The sequence below is a fragment of the Drosophila montana genome, unplaced genomic scaffold, assembly GCF_035044405.1.
Source record: "Drosophila montana isolate Dmon_TW-CO22-7 unplaced genomic scaffold, ASM3504440v1 contig_3733_1, whole genome shotgun sequence".
NCBI classification, from domain to species: Eukaryota; Metazoa; Arthropoda; class Insecta; order Diptera; family Drosophilidae; genus Drosophila; species Drosophila montana.
The window spans coordinates 3789633-3810146 of record NW_026998620.1 but is presented as its reverse complement, the minus strand read 5'-3'; the positions used below and the strand labels follow the sequence as shown (position 1 = coordinate 3810146).

Genomic DNA, 20514 nt, shown 5'->3' with positions numbered 1-20514 from the left:
ATGTGGCAATATCGAGGGATTTGTCTTTGCAGGTTTCAAAATGCGGGCAGCGGAAACGGAATCGGAATATGGAAGCGAGAATGGGAAATGCGCACGCGATCGGCGCAGAGCAAAAGAAAGAACTCACCCCACAATCGGGGAGATGATGATGGGATGATGCGACCCCGCCGTAGTCCGGACGTTTGCGTGTGAATAATCAGACAACATTATATTTTTTTTTTTGCATTGCATTGCGATTGCGCCAATTATGTGGGCACTCTTATGGTGCGGGACAATCCTCGGACGGATCTGGGAAGGGGCAGTCGAAGGTCCTGCTGACTTAAGGCTGACTGAGGGTTAAGAAAAGTCAACGAGGATAGCATCTGTGCGAGATCAAAAGTCAAGCTAAGGGACACGCATAAAGCTAATAGTTAAAGAAGGTCTTGGTGATTGTTTCTACCTGGAAGTCTCCGATTTTATCTTAATGATAAAAATGACTTTTGTAAGAGGTCATGGAATGAGGATCAGGCGAATTGTTTGCCATGTCAACTTTTATGAATTAAGTAGAGAGATATAATAATATTCGAAAGTTATTAATCTAATAGCCAAATCCTATTTCACATTGTTCTCCAATACTCTTTCTGTGATCAACAAAGTCAATTCTGTTGGGTAGCCCGCCAATCCCGGGTAATTTTTGTCTTAAGAGCAGAGTCCGCTTAATGGAGCGAAAATGTGTTTGGCCTGCTGCATTATGGAATTAGGGAAGAGTAACTGTCCGTCCAAGAGGGTTGTCCGTTTTGAGATTAAATTCTGATTAAATGAAAATAAAGATTTGCGCTTTGGGTTTCTACAACAAATAAAACTTGGTACAGTTTGCCACACAAAGCAAAACGCGCTTCCTAAGCTTTGTTGAATGTGATTGCGAGAACTTTTCATATTTTTTCCATCACCATTAAGACACACACACACACGCACACACAGACACGTCGCACTTGTCCACATTTGTTTTGAAGCCAGTGACAGTCACTCCTCATCGTTCAGCATCATCATCGTTCAGCATTCCCATCCTCCAGTGGAATATTATCACATTGTATTACGATATACATGTACACATTTTTTTTTTTGCTTTCTGTTATGCACTTCCAGACAAATGCCTACACACATGCACACATGCAAACATACATACAGACAGACATACATATGTATGTGTGATACTCATACGCGATTGTGATCTGCGCAACGAAATTCCAATATGGCGTGCACACTGGCACACACACACACACATGCATAGTGTCAGAGTCCAGAGTTGGGCAAAGCAGTTCACCAATACAGCCGCATTCAATTAAGCTTCGTTAAGATCAATTTAAAATCCCGCATAAAATATCAAATAGTTTTTGTACTTTAGTTCCATTTCTGCTGTCGCTATTTGTTGTCGGCTGTCGGGTGAGACACTCTCCGAGCCAGAGCCAGAGCAACAGCCACAGCCAGAGCTGGCAACAACAGCAACCGTTTCGAAATCCGCAGCCCACGGAACGAGACAATGTCTCCAAGTCGGGCCCCGCCGCCATGACAAAGATGTATAGTTTTTCATATTTCGTTAATTCTCTCTATGGCACTTGGGGGCTTCACTTGCCCACTTGCCCACTTGTTACCCACTTGTTGCCCCCTTGTTGCGCTTTGCATGACGAGGCACCGGGCAGGCTCGATACCAACGGATGTGCGGACGTATCTGACATCTGACCCGGCTGATCACGAGCTATACGATCTATTTACAGCCAACGGTCACGGCAAACGACTTTTCCTCGTGGTAGATCACAATTTTTAACATTTTTAAAAATTAACATAAGCATGTCTAGTAAAAGTATTGAACAGCTTTTGTTTTAAAAAGGGCTATGATTAAATCTTAATCATATTCCATTTAATATCACTTTATTTATTATGATATAATTCATAATTCTAAGAGAAAATAATAACAGACAATTAAATTACAGAAAATTAATAAGTCTGCTTGCTTGTAACTTCTTCTAACTGTAATGATTCACAATAGGCCCGCTTGGATGTAGCTTTCTTATTAGAATTTGAGCAAAAATGAGATTAGATAAGGTTTCGCTTTCCATGATAATGATCAACATACTTCCCAACACTCGAACATAAGTTTTTTATGGAAATAATAATAAGAATTTGATCTTTCGCATAATTACTATAAAAACAATCGAAATGGTTAGTCTTTGAAATCTTAACTTTGTCACGTCGAAGAAAACAGTTAAGATTGTTGAACAGGTACATCGATACTTAGTAGTTTTGAAGGTTTTTAGCGTATAGGAAGCGTTGTAAAATTCTTGAACCATGTCTACTTAATCTTCTGCTGGAATCTATCAAAACTGTGGAAGTATACAACAAATCCGAAACAACAGCTATTTGATGCACGCCTCATACAAAATGGTGGAATATTGCCTATGATTGTGCAGATATTTTTAATTTTGTCTGGCAACTTGATACTCTCAAATATCCCATATAGACATATGTAGGTCGAAATTTCCCACCCACATAACTCGGGAAAATCTCATCCGATTTTCACAAGGATTGACTTTATGTTCATGGTTTGACCTCTAGATCAATTTTGCATTTAAATCTCACTACATTATTTTTGGTCACAATTCATGTGAAAATGATACCCACAAATACTCCATATAGACATACATATGTAGGTCGAAATTTCCCATTCTCATAACTCGGTCAAATCTCATCAGATTTTTACGAAGTTTGGCTTTTTATTCATGGTTTGACCTCAACATTAGTTTGGCGTCCTTATCTGGAAACATTACTTTTGGTCAAAATTCATGTGAAATGGTACCCTCAAAAATATCCCACTGATACATAGGTCGAAATATCCCACCCACATAACTCGGGCAAATCTCTTTCGATTTTCACGAGGTTTGGCTAGATTATTAGCATTTTCATAATAATTTCGATATCATAGTTCCTGAAAACTCTGTTCTTACTCAGAATTAATATTATGGAATATTCGGGACAATTCTGTTTAATCAATTGTCTTTTAAGAAGGCTCTGGAAAAAGGGAAAAATCAAACTTGATTGAACCTCATTCGACTTGTTAGTGCAGAAAAATCATGGAAGTATGTGTAATGGATTGTCTTGAACTGAGCCGAATACTTAGTACATGTGTTTAATTGTGTTTTTGCACGCTTTTAACCCAATTATTGGATGCTCGACAAAATAAAACAGATACAACTTAATGCAATCAAAGTGAAAGTGAGAAGACGCCAATAAATTAAATCCAATCAGAATCGCTGCCATGTATTTAGCGTATAGAGCTCAAATGTATAAAGATGACAACCACTTCGTTTGGCTTGGCCCTTGTGTAATTGGCTCTGGGTCGGAGTCGGCTCGGCTCGGCTCGCAAAAATCCCAACGCAGCGCGCGTAATTCAAATTAATTGCTGACAATTGTGACTTATTTCAGCCAAAGGCGCCATTTAATGTAGTGCAGCGTGGACAGGGAAACAGACTGCGTCTGCCACTGATAACTTAAACGGCGCGATTATCGCAGCCAAGTCCGGCGGCTGAAGAGTTACGTAATTGAAATCAATAATAAAGCAGTGCAGACTGAAGTGTATTTACACACATCTGCATGTATGCGTGCGCAAATGTCAACAGAAATTGCAATGTTAACGAAACATCGTATTATCGTATCGATCGATATCGATATCGATAGGCCTAACAGTCTGGCAATATTTGAGCTGTTGGTTAAACGTTTTATGAATGAATTAAATAAACAAATTTTGTTTTGGAGTGTCGCTGATATTTGTGATCCTAATTTATAATTGAGTTTATGGCACTTGTTGTCGTTGTGGGCGTCGCATATCGTTTTTGGCTGACATCGGCCGATGTGTGCGGCTTAATTGTTTGTAATTAAATAAAATTGTACAAGGTCGCTTACAAACTCGCTCGCTGACATTGGGACGGACTTGGGCGTTGCGCTGGAAAATCCATGGCTACCAATTCGTTTTAATATAGTAGTACAATAAGTAATGAAAAACGCCGGCCGGCCGGCAAAATTGTATTTGTTTCGTATAGTACGAGTCTGAAATTGATTCCTGCTCATTATTTCATTAAGCACGCTCCGACCAATTGGCCCATTCAGCCCATTCAGATGGAGACATGGAATCGTCGCCGTCGCCGTCGTCGCCGTTGTCGTCATCTTGTTTGAGCGCTCTGTGATTTTTGCCTGCATTTCGATCTGATTTCATGAATGAAATTGTATCAATTGATTGTTTTGGTGCTGTTATCGTTGCCTTTTGATCGTCGATAATTAAGTTGGGGGCGTGTGCTTTGTTTACCAGTCTCTCTGTCTCTGTCTCTGTCTCTCTCTTTGTGCTGGCTGCTGGCCTAATTAAGAAATCAAATTGTCTAAAAGTTGTCTAATTACTTTGATTGAAGGAGGCGCCTGGCAACTCAATTGAATTTAAGTGTTTCGGTTGACTACCTCGCTCCTTGATTCCCTTCAAATATTTTAAACCTATTTGCATCGTCGTAAAACTAACCAAGTTTGAATTTTTTAACTTTTCTAGTCTTAAAGCCCAAAGCTTTCCTAACTAACGGCGAATCATTCCCTGGTCACCTCAAGCAATCGCAGAAGTGAGGGTCCTCTTAAAAAGATAAAAATACCACATTGCCTCTAAAAAAATACCAATATGAGATTCAAAGAAAGAAAATATGTTGACACATGTCCGAAAAAAACATATATTTAAAAAAATACCAATCATTTGCTAAGTATTCGTCTGTCCCAAACTGATCACAAAAAAACTGTTCTCAAAAATAAAATTATGGCTCAAGAATTTCATAGCTGGCTTTAACGTATAACTTGCTATAACGTATAACTCCAATATATATGTAAAAAAATGTACATACATACATAGATGTATGCAGATACAAGTAAATACATATACATATATACATATTCATATTTGCGGTTCGACAAGAAATTCCAAAATGTGTACGCACTAGGCGCAGGCTGTCCACATGCACATAGAGAAGGGGAAGGTGGGGAAAATGGCGCGTATGACATGCGGGCAAGTTTTTCAATTGATCTTAACGAAGCTTAATTGGCTGCGCATGTATTGGTGTGTGTGTGTGTGTGTGAGCCTCAGGCAAACACACACACACCATGCCCCATGACAGTGTGCCGTATACACTGAGCAAAACTCTCTGGAACAGATTGTCGACGAGCGACGCGGACTTCAACTGCGCCGATGAGCATTTCGCACGGTGCAATAACGGGAAAATTGAAGATTTGAAACATAAACAAGTCAGTTTAGTCGAGTCGGGAGTGCCCGACTAGGAGATACCCGAACAACAAACAATCCCGCATACTTCTAGACATACTAAATACACAGAAAAAAAATTAAAAATAAATTCAGATTTTATTGAAATTGTTAAGATATAAATATTGAAGGGGAATATCTGAGTAGCTCCCATTCGAAAGGTGCCACATTTGTAATCTTTGTGTACCAGAAAATAGTCCAAATACAATGTGGTGTATCTAGCTCTTAGCCAAGTCTCCAAATCGATTTTAATCAATTTAAAGGAAATGGGTTGAGATATCAATAACAAAAATTATAACTTTCTTTGCGTATGGTAAAGCAGATTATATATTTCAAATTTTAAATCTTTAGCTTTTGTATTTTTCGAGATTGACGCGTTCTTACACATGAACGGACAGACGAAGATATACACTGGGCTATGTCGAGTCAGCTCTACGTCCTGATCGAGAATATATACTTTATAGTTTTTAAGATGCTTCCTTCAGACTGTTAACATAAATTCTCACAAAACATTAGAGCTTTAGGAATATAAGGGAACTAAAAGTGGATAAAAGTTCTTGCAAAAAAAACTTTGTTGTTTAACAAGATTTCTTAAACAAACTCGTTACTTATTAGCTTCATTGTGTTCCTTATATAAGCCACAACCATAAAAGCCTTGGACTGCTATATCATATAGAAAGAATAGGTCGAATAATTGGTTTTTGTATGCAAAGGTTTTTGTGTTTCAAGATATTTGCAAGACTGTCATAATACTACAATTGTATTTAATCTTCGGTGTGCCGATCATTCTTTCTTGTTTTTTTCTAAACTAATTCAGTTTAACTTCCTCCCGAAAAACAATAAAAACTTTTTAACTTTTATGCTAAAGGTTTGAACAAGTTTCTAGCTGTGTCATAGAACATTATGAAAGCTGATTTGCTTACAAAAACATTAATATTTATTTATATATATATGTTAGCTAAAGAAGAAAGATATATAGCCTGTACCTGAGTCTAATTTGACAGGTCTTTGTCCATCCGCAGTTAAATACTTTTCCATTTACATCCTGCCCCTATTTCCGTTCTCCCTGTGGATTGTCTGTTATCAAAACCTTTGATCACAAATCAGGAAAACTTTTTCATATATATATACAGATTACAAAATAATCTGTGGCCACGTCTTAATTACCCTACAATTTATTTCTATTTATATACAAAGTGGCGGGTATTACCCGGCCTTGCCCATTCCAAGTTATTTACTTCAAATTTTAGATATCAATTTTCCATACATTTCCTGTCCGTGGGAAATTTAAATCTACCTTAAATCAACCTGTCACACGTCTCAAATAATGTTTTTACACATTTTGTTAATTCTTGTATAATGTTGAGCTTCATAAATTAGATTGAAGCCCAAAAATAATCTTTCGCGCATATAACCTTTGACCCGTGTTTTCCATACAAGAGGTGCGAACGTTGTGAGGTGTGAAACATGTCTCAAATGAATTTTCAAAAAGACAATTAAACTTTCGCCATACAGCGCTTTCCCCTATGTTTCCACCCTGGGGCGTGGATTGATCGAAAAGTGCGTATCTTTGAAAATGAGTTTAAGCTTATTATTAAACACACAATTCAATGCAAATATAATTCTTGTTCATTATTATACAATGACACTATTTGTGCTACAGCCATCAGGAAGCATCTTGGACTTCATAAAATACCTATAATCCTGAGCGGGACGACAAGCTGATCTCGCCTAGCTTATCCCTCGCTTCGTCTCGATTTCGGAAAGTGCAAAAGCTAATGACAGAACAAGTTAAAATTTTGTTGTTGTCGGAAACTCTTCTTCATTCCAAACAATAAAGATTTTGAGTTTTGGGGTTTTAGGCATATTTCAAAAATTATAAGATCTAATTTGGAATCAGAAAAAAACCTTGCCTTTGAAAAATGTTTAAAAATTCATTTCGTTAGAGGTCTATTTAGAGGTCTATAAGAAAATATTTGTATCATCGAAGACGATAACAAATATTGGAGTTCTATTTCTTTCTTTTAGGTATTGTTGTATGATGTAAAAACGACCTTATAGCTTAATTTACTGTCTATAACTCTTATGCTTTCATTTCATAATCTCCGAGATGGGGTTGTTTATAAAGACGAATATACTTTAAGGGGTCGCATATAAGACATTCTGTCTGTTACATCGATTTTAAGTTGATTTGGATATGTTGTGCGGCAATATATTGTGATGTTTCTTGATTTTGAAGACTCTGACAACGACGCGGAATAGATTCCCTCAGCTTTTGATGCGAAGCATATTATCTTCGGTTTATTTTATAAATGTTCCAAGTAAACAACTTCTTTCTTTTCAACAACATATGTCATCGTGTCAATCAAGTAAACTGTATTTCTTTCACATCCTGAGTAATTCCTATAAATTATAAATATGAAATGTTTCAATTATTTATAAGGATGATGAGCACATAGCTGTTTAATCTTTGGACATACAATTGCTTTACACTTTTCAACTTAAAACGACCAAATTAGCTAAGTAAGTAACCAATGCATGAATGAAAGCTAAATGATAACTAATGATGGAAACAATTTGGATTGGATTGATTGATTGACTGGCTAGTAGATAGCTGCGATCGGGTTCAGCTTAGGCGTTGGCAAAGTCGATGCCCTTCTGGATGTTCTTCTTCAGCTCGGGAATGGCAGCCTCCAGTAGTTTCTTTTCGTAGTCGTTCAACTTGGGCAGTCCCAGGTTCTCTTGCAGACCAGTCTTACCCAGCACCAGGGGCGTGGAGAAGAATGTCGCCTCCGTAATATTGGACTGCACGTATGAGCACTCGATGACGTTCTTATCGCCGTTGAGTCCCTTGAGCAGGGAGCCGGCAAAGCGGGCGCCAGCGTAGGCCATCGACAAGGTGGCAGATCCAGCGCCAGCCTTTGCCTTAACCACCTCGGTGCCGGCCTCCTGGATGCGTACGGTCAGCTTCTCGATGGCATCCTGGTTGCCCTTGAACTGAGGCTGGCTCTGCGACAGCACTGGCAGAATGGTGACACCGGAGTGGCCGCCAATAACCGGAATCTGCACGCTCTGGGGATCAACGCCGAGGGCGTGGCCAATAAAGGCACGGGCACGCACCACGTCCAAAGTGGAAACGCCAAACAGACGCTTGGGATCGTACACGCCGGCCTGCACAAGCACAATTAGTTGCGGTGTTTGTTTTATTATTGTCAAGCATTGTTTACCTTCTTCAGAATCTCGGCAGCAATTGGCACACAGGTGTTGACGGGATTCGTGATAATGGCGACCAGAGCCTTGGGGCAGTTCTTGGCAATCGCATTGGAAATATCCTTAATGATGCCGGCATTAACATTGAACAGATCATCGCGAGTCATGCCAGGTTTGCGGGGCACACCAGCAGGGATGACAACAACATCGGATCCTATTCAGAAATAATTCATATTATGGATTAATTATTAAATACACAAGATTCTGCCTACAGAAAAGACAAGAGTACTCCGCCCGACTAGGAGATTTTGCTTCTTCACAAAGCCTCACATAATGGGAAATTCTTTATTTTGGGTTTTTATTATCCGATCTTGATAAAAATTGTAGGACACAAATATAGCCGCTAAAGTTGTGCAAAAATTAAAAAAATAATAAGCTTAAAAATCCGGATTTTGATATCATTTGTACCGATTTCATGGAAATGGAGAAATGTACATCGATTAAGTCTCTAGCTCATGGTTTCCGAGATCTAGGCGCTCATAAGTACGGACGGACAGATGGACATGGCTAGATCGACTCGGTTATTGGTGCTGATCATGAAAATATATACGGTACACAAATAGATGCATTAAATGAAAAGCTGTAAATAAAAGCACTTTGATCTTTTGTATTATGCTCCAAAAAGTAGCTACCGTTAAGAGGTGATAAGTTGCTGCACTGATTACAAGCCAGTTTATTAGCCAGTTATGAATACCAATAAACGTCTCCCTTATCAGACGACTTGCTCTTATCAGCCGAAATTTGCCAGCACATTCAAATATTAATATATGTATATGCATAAGTAATTCTGATCTTTCTTAATTCAAATCTTTAAGCAAATCACATGCATGTTTCATAAAAAATAATGTGTGCCAATTTGGTAATTTTCCACTTGGAGTATTAAACCTAACCTCACTTATTGCCCTCCTCCACTCACCCTTCAGCGATGCGCCCAATTGATCGGCACCCATAAATCCTTCCGTCTTGCTCTTGGTATCGATATGAGATAGATCGGCGGCAACACCGGGCGTGTGCACAATATCGTAGAGCGACAGATCCGTGACCAGGGGATTTTGCTTGAGCAGCAGCGACAGCGGCTGGCCGATGCCGCCGGAGGCGCCGCATACGGTCACCTTATAGTTGTTCTGCCAAAAAGGAAAATATATGCAAATATCAGTAAATGTACTTAAAGTAAGCTCTAAGTTAAAAATTTGTATCAGTGCCTTGCATAAAGAACGGTTTATTTAGATCGACCATTTTCTCTTCATTACGTAAACCGCAGAAGTCAGAATAGGGAAAAAAAATGTTGCGGCGACTTTTAATTTTGTTTGTTGCTTACCTGTTGGCTGACCGAAAAGTTGCGCACGCCCTGCAGTGCCAATTGTTTGGTTACTTGCTTCAACATTTTATTTTGTTTTTTTTTTTATAAAAATTGTTCAATCAATTTGGTAGGCTAAACAATAAGCAGCTGCGCAGCTTGCAAAATCCCAATAGCTATTCGCGAAAAGCTTTCGGCCAACCTGGCGCAAGGTTAAATACTGTAAAACTGTATTTTGTGCTTTCGGCAGCTGTTGCGCGCAGAGCTGAACGGTGCTGCCAACTGATTTGTGGAAAAGCGCGCGAAAGCTTTTGTTTGAAGCTAAGCTTTTTGAAATATATTTGGATAACTGTTGAATTTGTTTTTGTTCGATAGACATATACTGAGTAAAATTTGCATTAATTAAAAGTGCTGCATACGTAACTCAACCTGTAGGGAAATGCAGGCCCGCCGCTCCGCTTTGAGCTCCTTGGCCAGCATTTTCTTTTTGTGCTCCAGCAGCGCATTCTCTCGCGTATAATGTTCAATTATGCGTTCGTAGTCACCCTCTGGAGGGAGCTGTTCCTGACATATAGGTACTGGAGCTTGTGGCTTTAGCGCTTCCTGTTCATACAACTGTTTCAAGCGAAAGATCTCGTTGCGCTCGGCAAGAATACGCGCTTTGAGCTCGCTTTGCCAGATAATAAGCTCGTCGTATTCCATTTGCAGCCGAAGCAGCTCGTCACGCTGTGGATTTGTCTTCGGCAACAGCAAATAGCCTGTCTGTTTGTCGATGGTGTATTCAACCGGGTTTGGTGGTGGGGAAGGAGCAACACCGGGATCGCCAGGTTGTTGGTCCGAGGTGTTTATTTGCGACGGCACGGACTTTGAGTCGACGGTATCCTCGTTGATATTGTTGGCTGTTGGGACTGTTGGTGGGACTGCTTGTTGAGCTGCTGCTTGTACAGAGGCTACGGAGGTGCTGGCCTCCAGCTCATCTATGGACTTCTCTTGCTTCTTTTCACAGCTTCTTAGTTTGCGTTTTAGTTGGGTGATAATGCGTTGAACCTCCCAAAGCTGCTCCTCACGTTTCTTGCTGATGAAGCCCGCATTCATTTCGCTATGTATTTGGGTCAGGAGACTGTCCTGCTTCCGTAGCTCCGTTTGTATTTCTTCCGGGGTATCCGGTAGACCGGGACTGGCCGAGGTGAGTGGGGGAACATATCTGCAAGAGACGAAAACCTTTACTTGGAAATCTCTCAATTTATTCGGGCTGATGGCTGCCTTAACAAAAAGCTGACAATTCGCTGAAAACGATTTCGTTTACGCGGTACTACGCTCATGTCTTCCTTAAAGTGTTCAAGAGATCTATCAGCGTGCGGGCACGCTGCTGCTGCGCTGCTGTAATCTAATCTGGTCAATGTTTACTTACTTTATCAACTTTACGTCCGAAAAGAGATTCGCGCAGTGGCGTAAGAGCGCAACCATCAAGCGGTGTGACATCTGCAGCGTTGGGCTCAGCAGCATGGCCAGCGATTGGGCATTGAGTTTGTTGTAGCGCTCCTTTTGTATGACTGAGTCAAAGTGCAAGATTACCCAGGCCAAGAGTGTACGATTACATTTTGGCAACTGTTCTAGAAGTTCTTGCAGCTCCGCCTGCTGCTTGGTGACTTTGGAATGCGAGGCCACCTCCTCGAAGCGTGCAATCAAATCTGTGGTCAGCACCGGTTCCGGCAGCTCGCGAAAAAACAATTTGATCAAACTGCAGGCGGTCGGTACATTTAGCTCGTCCACAGATGCATCGTACTCGCGATTGTTGTACAGCCGTTTGTAGTGCGCCATACGCGTCTTGAAGGGCTCAACTTTGTAAATATGATCGCACTTGAGCGACTGTTCCTGTTGCAGGTAATCGATGCAATCGCGCACGACCAGCGGAAGATCGACGCCGTCGTGGCAACGGGAGCGCTCAGTGGCCAGACTGATGGAAACACCAAAGATCGGATATCCAAGTGCCAACTCTTCTTCAACGCTGTTGCTGTCCTCTAGTTGCGATTGTTTACCCTTTTTATCCTTTTTATCTTTCTTATCGGACTTGTCTTTCTTGTCCTTCTCCTTGCGCTCCTTATCCTTCTTTTTGTGATCTTTTTCGTCATGGTGTCGTTCTTTCTCTTTTTCCTTTTCCTTTTCCTTGTCTTTTGTCTTTTGTACTGGATCCTCCTCTGGACCTTTTGGCTCCTTTTCCTTGTCGCGCGATTTTTCGCGCTTTTCCTTACTCTTTGAGCTCGTAAATTTAAAAGTTTTTGACTTTTTTGACTTGGAGGGACTCCTGTGGCGATACAAATATGAGCTTGTGGTGTTCTTACTGGGACGGTTCCATCGTACTTACTTAGTGTCCAGCTCTTCTTCAGGCGAACTTTCACCTTCTAGAGCAGCATAACCGCGATCTTTGCCCTTCTCTTTCTTATCCTTACGTCGTCCAATGAGCAGATCTTTCTTGCTGTGCTTGTCATGGTCACCATCACTAACTGGCCAAACATATACAATTAATTTGCGGTCGCGCCATTTTAGGTCTTAAATATACTCACAATCGCTTTCCTCTTTGCTCTTCTTGGACTTGGCATCAACCGCTTCAGATGCATATAAACCGGGAAACTCCTTTTCCTCTGGACTATCAAAATCCATACTGTTGTGGCAACTAGCTTAAATAAATAAATAATTAAAATCAATGTGTTTACGCCATCTGCAATCAATAAACAACGTAGATGCGCAACACATATTCGATTGTTCAATCGATTAAATTGAACGGAGCTGCCAACCTGTTGCAAAAGCGGCCTGCAAGTCGGTATGCACAACGTAACTTTTGTAAAACAGCTACAAGCAAGGCGAAAGTATTAAAAAATAACAATTTTGCTTTTATAAATCATATGAATGTTTATGTTTTTCTCAATCTGAATTTTTCATACATTTATCAGCAGTGTGATAAAATATGCACAAATAATTGTGATGTTTTTTTTATTCCGTAATGAGCTGCATACTATTAAGCAAAATAAGCAAATGTAAAAAGATTTGTTTACCTTTTGTATGAAAACATTTTTTGATTTTCATACTTTGTGTTTATTTTCGAACAAAAACATTATGTCTTCTGTGCGTTTGAGCCAAGTGGAACGTGACCATTTGGCGCTGCTCCAACGCCCGGCCAACGAAGTTTTGGAGCTATGTAAGTCGGCATTCGACTATCTCGTAAACGGACCTAACACGGACCGCTACGACCTGCTGGCCAAGAAGTACGCCGGCGATGTGAATAGCGAGGCAGTGCAGCGGGCGGTGGAAGCGTTAGTATCGCTGCTAATTCAAGTTACCACGAAGACTGGAACGAACGGCGAGCAAGTAAACATACGCCAGATATTTCCTAATCTCAGCGACGATGTTCTTGAGGTGCTAGAACAGTTCGTGACCAGTAAGCGGAGTTTCGTGGAAGGCTCCATTAAGTCGGCCAACATCCGTGCCTATCGGCTGGTCAACCTAGACTGGCGTCTGGAGGTGCGCACGGCATCTCGCTGTCTACTGCAACAGTCGAATGTGGTGATAACAATGAAGCTGTACCTGCACACAGAGCCGAAGAACGAAAATCGAGAGCTGCTTGAAATAGACACGTCCGATCGTAGCGAGAAGGAGCTAAGTGTGATGCACGAGGATGAGCGGCGGCATCGCAAGGATCTGGTAGTGCAAACGGATGTCAGCAGCTTAGTCTACTTAATCAAAACGCTTGAGGATGCCTTGGCCGAGTCCAAGACGCGTCGCATTAAGAATATTGTCAATGCCATACACTAAGAGTAAATAAGATATTAGCTGTTAAGTCAAGATATTAACTATATTTTAAGCTGGACCAATTTATTGCAACTACAACTAACTAAAACCTAAAGCAACTGCTTGTGACTCAATCGGTTGCCGCCAAAGCCTCAGCTGCGGCCGCTTTAAGTGCCACCTTCTTTTTCTGGCGATCAGTGCGCTTTTCCTCAGGCGACTTCTTGAGGGCTTTCACACGACGCGTCTGTATTGAGCCCGTTTGTTGCTTGCCCAAATGCACGCGTCCCTTTGTATTGCCCAGCGCATCTGTGCTCATATTCTTCTTTTTGGTAACTCTCAGCTGCTTGGGCTGTTTTCTGGCCAGTTTGTACAGATCTTCAGAGGCAATTTTGGTGCGACGAATGGAGAAATCAGCCGATGGTCCGATCTCTTCCAGCTCGATACGTGGCGTCTTTTGACCAGACTTCTTTAGCAATATCTTATAAGAACGCATCAGAACACTCATATCGTCGGTGACCGTGAAGCTAAGCACATGCTCCACGCCTTGTAGCCGTATGGACTCGACCTTTTCGCGGTGAAACATGTCAATAAACAAACTACGCAGACGACGTAACTCCTCCGTTTGAGCCCATTTCGGGCCGTTAAATACCAGACAGGGCTTGACACAGGCGCCAATCTTCTCCGTTTTAAATTCGGCAATTGCCTGATAACGCTTTATGCCCAGCTCAAACATGTCAAGTACTTCGTTTTCGAAAATCCGGCCAATGATTATATTGTCCGGGCGTTTCTTTGACGTTGAGCCAAAAGTGAAGAGAGCCGCATCGTTTTTCATTGTCAAGCTGCAAAGGAATCATCAAAATCGTATGCAGTGTAATTTTAAGTACATTTACTTACAACTCCAATGAAGACGGATCATCAAAGGGCGTTATGTCGTTTTTGCGGTGTAGGACTTTAACCAGCGGCTTCTTCAGCTGCTGAAGATCCTTCATGCACTGCTTTACGTTACCAGCGCATTTTCGTCCGTCCACAAACAACATAGTACGCGCCGACTCAATGAGCTGCGGCTCACGGGCCAGCAACACTTTCTTTCCTTTGCGGGTTTTGGGTTTCCTGCAAAAAAGAAATATACGCGAAATGAGCGATGGCACTAGCGGTGATGCTGATGCAGAACTTACCTGATCATTAAAAGCGACATCTTAAATGTATTAGTTATTCAAATTTAAAATTACTTCTCAAAATGCATGAAACGCACGTGTAGCGTTCTTCTGGTAATGCCAACTGGTTGCAATTTGGCAGCGCTGGCAGCACACGTAGCTTGGCAGCACTATGTCCAGTGTTGCCAATTAAGCCACTTTCTAGCTAAATTTGGCGTGTTGAGAGGCATTAACCGAAAACAGTTAAAATATTTAACTGATTTCATAGTTTCTGGCATCTGCCTATTTATGGCAGATTTGTGCACAAAAAGCTATTCAGCTACTTTTGGCTATTTTTAATGTTTAATTATTTACCTACTTTTTTGAAGCGGCGTTAGCAACACTGGCTGTGTCAGCTGTTGTGTGTTGGCATTAAAATCAATCGACTGTTGTTTGCATCTCATCTGTTGCATGTTGCGGTTCAGTTTCGACCAAATGTGCATTAAAATGACATAAAAATGTTGCGAGGTAGTCAAAGCCAAGCACTGCTGCTGGCACGCAGCTTTTATTATATTGCGCGAAGTTTGGCGACTGTAAAAAAGGCAGCCAGCACAGAAGGAAAAGCCAAGTCTACAAAGTTAAGCGGATTAGAAGTGCCAACGGAAGAGTCTTTGAATCCCAACTATTTGGCGCGAACGTTGGGTGAGCAATCACAACTAAAACCACAACTTTTTGCTTATAGTACTTTTAACTTTAAAGGCAGCAACTATCGCACATGGGCCGCAGCACTGGAAAAACACCCTGAGCTGAAAACCGTCAAGCGAAAGGATCTACTCAATTCCTTCGACACATTGAAATCGCTGAAGTATAGCGTGGATGACATTGTCACGAAGCCCATGATCATTTATTACGGCGCCTCGACGCTATTCAATCGGCATAGTGTGCTCATCGAATGCGGCTTCCAGAATGTCACTATTCCGACATTGTTCAAATACGTAACTGTTATCAACAAGCCGATAGATATGCTCAAGGGACACAGCTATATACCCTACGATGTGAATGTGTCGCAGCGTCTTACTGCCTGCTTGACGGATGTCCAGCTGCCCAACAATGGCCAATTGATAGAAAGCGTCGACGAAAGCATCAGCTTAAAGATGCTAAGACAAACGATACTCAATGCCTATCTGCGCGAACGTCTGCAAATGGACGATGCGGACCTGCAGAAGCTGTGGCGCGTCTATTCGCGTGTTCGTCATAAAAGCTTCCGATCCGTGCAGGATATTATCGAGCTGTTGACTACGGTGTTTAAGTTTCCGTTGGAACGGTTACGAAAGAATAGTTTCCTGCTGCACGCGGATGCAGACAATGTGCGTCGCATTCTTCAGGAAATACCCACAATAAATGGCCAAGACATACGCGACATTGGATATCGCCGGCCAAAAATCCTAATGTCCACTTGTGATGGTCTCAAGCAGACGCTGCAGCACGTGCGCTCCTTTGGCATTGGCGAGGATGCTGTGCTGCGCTGTCTCGAGGTGCTTACCCTAGGACCAGATACGGTTTTGGAGCGTCTGCGCGACTTAAACGAAATCGAGGAGTTTCAGGTTCTGGGCAGCAATCCGCGCGTACTCCGCCTGGTGCATTATCAGAACAAAGCTCGCCTGCGTCTAGACTATTTGAATCAGCTAAAAGTGCGCTGCGCCTCATTGCATATATTATCATGCGGCTCGGAAATCTTTGCCAAGTAAGTGTAGCTGTCGATCAATTAAACATAATTTAATTTGATTTTTCTCTCATAGATTTGCACGCGACGGCTCAGATCGCACGAAGGGTCGCGACATTGTTGTTTATCTGGGAAACATTCTGCTAAAGGATGAGCACGTGCTGCGCAATCTGCTGTCGCGGCATCCCAACTGGTGTCATGTACCCGTACTGCATGTCAAACAATGCCTGGAATACTTGCTTAGCAAGAGATTTAAGCTCAACGAGATCTTCAATAACATTCACCTGCTTTTATATCCAATGTAAGTAGAGATGATTGCTTTTTGGCCCAACACGTTTTGATCTGTTTGTTTGTTGTATTTTAGAAAACGCATTGAAGAAAAATTGTTGCAATTACAAGCTGCTGAGGCTATGGAAGAGCTACAGCTGCCTGTCGCCGATGTGCACGCTCTTAGCAACAATGAGATTTTAACGCTGATTTTATATCTCATCGAATCGGAATTCCATTTCACTGGAGATGGCATTTGGACGGAGCAGCATACGCATCACGTGGAGAATTTTAATAATCTTTTGCCCGACTTTCCGGAGAGCCTCAACAAAGTGTACAAATATGGCGTGCGGCCATCAGAGAAGCTGTCCATGCATCATTTGTAAATGAATTGTAAATATTTTGAAACTATTAATTTATAATTACTGGGATCTTCTTTTCTATTAAACCTTTGTCTGAACCAATTCATTTATTTAGGCGAAGAACTGTTACATCAATGATTCATTGGCCATTTGTAAAGAATACTATTAAAACGTAGATTTTAATACCATTAATTGTGAATAAAATCAATGGAAATGTGTACACCTGAGTAATAAATATATTTAACATCATTTTGGTCCTAGATACACTATATCTGCCGCTGTATTGCTTAAATATAGTTAAGTCTAGTTTTGCTGAGGTTTGCTACTTGTGCTTTGCTCCGCAGAAGGCGTCTCCGTCTCTTCGTCATGACGCACAATGTAGGAGTTGTATTTAAGGGATATGTTTCGGGTTTTCTCCAGCACTTCAGTGTAGGCGGCGGTCAAGGGCTTTTGTACAGCGTCTTGATGCTTATAATTCTCATCCTAGAAACAATTAAGTCATAATTGGTTTAATTTTTAAAGTAACTATTGATTTTACCAATTCGTAGCTGAGATCCGCATCATATTCGCATTGGTGTGCCACAAATGGCAAGTGTACGACGTTATAATCTACTATTCCTGAGATGTTTCTCAACGCCTCATCGGGCTTATCAAACCATTCTAAAATCAGATTGCATGGCACATGACCCTCGGGCATGGTGAATTGTCGACATACTACAAATGCTTCAATGCTGGAGTTGCGCGATGCGGATGGCTTGAAGAGGCACACATCCTTAAAGAAGCGCTGCAGCTGCAAGTAGACGCCACTGGTGTTGGCTGCTCGATACACCTTGCCCATAAACGCACCGCCCTCTTCGAGGATGTAGGTCGAAATGCTCAGAGCTGATAATAAGAGCTGCGCCTGCATATAGGCATCCCAATCGTGCATGCCCGTGACATCTGGAGCCCCATCGCTGACAACCAGTTGCGCCTTTTTGCCATCAAAGAACTTAATAATTGCCTCCGCTGTTGACTCTTTGGTAATGTCTTCGCGCAACTGTGTGACCCCATCAATGGGTGCCATGCCCTGCATGTCCACTGCAATGATCTTCACCTGCTCCCGTTCTTCGGGCGTACGCGGCTCGTACATGCGCTTGGACAGAACCTGTGACCAGCCACCAGGGGCAGCGCACAAATCAACAGCACGTGTTACGCCTGAGAAGGATTTAGCATTTAATTATTAAACACGTTTTGATAATGTGTTGGTGGAATTCTCACCCTCTAGTAAATTAAACGTTTCGTCCGCTTGAAGCAGTTTGAATGCACTTCTGGCGCGCCATCCCTGCTCCTTTGCTAATCGGTAAAAAATGTCTCGCTTATCCTTTGATGATTTACCCATATTAATATTATATCAAGCAATGTTTATATATTTTATATTTATATATTGTCCAAGATCACGACAAAAAGTTAATCTCTAATAAGAAATTGGATCTTTTAAAATTACAGTTCAATGTTACATTTAGTTCAGAATATCTATCGAAGAATATCGATAGGTAGTAAATATAGGGAAGCATTTTCTATATGTATTGATTTTAAATATAGTCAGTTTCTTATTGGAGCTTCTTATTGGAGCCATTCATTTATGTATATTTATGTATGTCTCAAACCTTTATTTCAAAGTATTACGCACTTTCTGTATGGTATGAATTAAATCTTCGACGTGGGAAAAAAGTAGACAGCAGTCAGGTTAGAACACTATTCATAAGGTTACATTTAGAACGCGTCGAATGTATGTTTGTAAGTATTTAAGCATGTATAAATCATCATACAAACAATTTAAAGAAAAAAAAATCATAAAGTTACAATAATTTTTTTAATGTATATATTCTTTTATTTTCAGTTTAAGTTAAGCATCTTTAAGATTTATTGTGGCTGCAAGGCAACTATTTATATTCTAAATCTGCATTGGATCTTATATTGGCTTCATGGATGTGTCTCAACGTACAGCTTACGGTATAAAATGTTAACTGTAACCGCTCTGCTTTTGCGGGGTAAGCAGTGTAGCGCTTTGTTATGAGTTTGCGGTTTGTGTCATGACTAGTGGTAAAATATTTAGATGAGGTAGAAGTTACCTACAGTTTGTATAACAGATCTTTCTTTCCAGAGTTTTATTTTATGAAATTATTATTGTTTTGAAATTATTGATTCTTGTTTTCTCTTAAACTTCTAGTTTTACTTTAAACATAAACTTTAAAATAAGAATTTCATATGTAATTTTATGATTCGTTCTTCTTGATTCGAGTAGGATATTCTCGGATTGTTCTCTCTGTGTACTTGTTGATGTTATATGTAGATATCTGCCGTTTAGTGCTTTTACCCTAGTTTAATGGCACTACGACCACGCGAGGTAAACAGCAATAATAGCAACAAAAAGATGTCTTTCTCTCTAATGTCTCATAGTAAATTTTATTCATAGCCCCTCTTCATATTTTGCTTATACCCGAAAATTGTAGCTTTCTACTTTAAAGCCACATTTTAAAAAGACTCCCAACTGTGCATATAATATATATTTAACATTTTAACTATAACAGAAGGTAGCTACCAGCCAAGCACGCGCCCAAATTCATTCTTTGAATAATGAATAAATAATAAATAATAATAAATAATAAATAAATCAACTTTCACCCATACTTTCTATAACAGACATGTCCTAAATGAAGTCTTTAAAAATGAGCTTGAGCCCGAAACTTCTCCCTCTCAACCTTTGACACGAATTTTTCATCTAAGAGGAGTGTATTTTGCGATACTTGTGAAACACGTCTCAAATGAATTTGAACAAAGATCTTTGATTATAAATATATTTTCTTTAAGATCTTTGCAAACTAGCTTATACCCGAAACTTCATCCATTTAACCATTTCCAATCCACAGGGGTGAATTTTGGGAAAGTGTGAAATACTTATTAAATGCATTTTCACACAGAGAGAGAGAGAGAGAGAGAGAGAGAGAGAGAGAGAGAGAGAGAGAGAGAGAGAGAGCGAGAGAGAGAGAGAGAGAGAGAGAGAGAGGGAGAGAGAGAGAGAGAGAGAGGGAGAGAGAGAGTGCGTTGATCTTTGGGACAAACAGTTTTGCTGGATATGTAGTTTTTCAAGATATCTTCAACAATCTCCGGAATTACCAGCTTTACGGCTCTCCTCACATATCTGCAAAGCCGTAAGCCATTTGTCTATAAGACGTAAACGTTCTATCTGGTTGCTTCATTTCTTTTTTTTATGGCTCTTCAAATTTCTGCTCAGACTTATATGTATAACAAAGTTTAACATATGCACAAACACGACTATTTTTCTTAATTGTGGTTTCAAAGAAGTTTTGTTGTTA

At 40.7% G+C, this 20514-nt stretch overlaps 5 protein-coding genes across 7 annotated transcripts; 2 read left to right on the top strand and 3 right to left on the bottom strand.

Moving 5' to 3' along the window:
- Positions 1-7752: 7752 nt before the first annotated feature.
- On the bottom strand, positions 7753-10070 carry Mdh2 (malate dehydrogenase 2). Its single transcript, XM_064693095.1, has 4 exons — positions 9909-10070; positions 9507-9714; positions 8548-8744; positions 7753-8491 (listed from the first exon to the last, which is right to left on the bottom strand). Exons 1-4 carry the CDS (start codon positions 9972-9974, stop codon positions 7952-7954), a joined length of 1011 nt encoding a protein of 336 aa, XP_064549165.1. The 5' UTR covers positions 9975-10070; the 3' UTR covers positions 7753-7951.
- Positions 10071-10196: 126 nt separating this feature from the next.
- On the bottom strand, positions 10197-12639 carry Rlip (Ral interacting protein). The gene is made up of 4 exons (XM_064693089.1): positions 12452-12639; positions 12253-12391; positions 11299-12192; positions 10197-11091 (listed from the first exon to the last, which is right to left on the bottom strand). Exons 1-4 carry the CDS (start codon positions 12546-12548, stop codon positions 10290-10292), a joined length of 1932 nt encoding a protein of 643 aa, XP_064549159.1. The 5' UTR covers positions 12549-12639; the 3' UTR covers positions 10197-10289.
- Positions 12640-12916: 277 nt separating this feature from the next.
- LOC135435860 (uncharacterized) lies at positions 12917-13740 on the top strand. The gene has a single exon (XM_064693094.1). It carries the CDS (start codon positions 12948-12950, stop codon positions 13695-13697), a length of 750 nt encoding a protein of 249 aa, XP_064549164.1. The 5' UTR covers positions 12917-12947; the 3' UTR covers positions 13698-13740.
- Non3 (Ribosome production factor 2-like protein Non3) lies at positions 13719-18609 on the bottom strand. 2 transcript variants are annotated; one of them, XM_064693093.1, is made up of 4 exons: positions 18416-18609; positions 17697-18352; positions 17515-17641; positions 13719-14393 (listed from the first exon to the last, which is right to left on the bottom strand). In XM_064693093.1, the coding sequence occupies exons 1-4, from the start codon at positions 18534-18536 to the stop codon at positions 13804-13806; spliced, it is 1494 nt and encodes a 497-aa protein (XP_064549163.1). In that variant the 5' UTR covers positions 18537-18609; the 3' UTR covers positions 13719-13803. The 2 variants fall into 2 exon arrangements, with proteins under 2 accessions (XP_064549163.1, XP_064549162.1); XM_064693092.1 differs by lacking the exons at positions 17515-17641; positions 17697-18352; positions 18416-18609 and adding exons at positions 14568-14783; positions 14849-14994 and having other exon boundaries at positions 13719-14512.
- On the top strand, positions 15234-17387 carry mTerf5 (mitochondrial transcription termination factor 5). Of its 2 annotated transcripts, XM_064693091.1 has the most exons (5): positions 15234-15508; positions 15566-16550; positions 16606-16830; positions 16894-17189; positions 17274-17387. In XM_064693091.1, exons 1-4 carry the CDS (start codon positions 15325-15327, stop codon positions 17180-17182), a joined length of 1683 nt encoding a protein of 560 aa, XP_064549161.1. In that variant the 5' UTR covers positions 15234-15324; the 3' UTR covers positions 17183-17189; positions 17274-17387. The 2 variants fall into 2 exon arrangements, with proteins under 2 accessions (XP_064549161.1, XP_064549160.1); XM_064693090.1 differs by lacking the exon at positions 17274-17387 and having other exon boundaries at positions 16894-17209.
- Positions 18610-20514: the final 1905 nt, after the last annotated feature.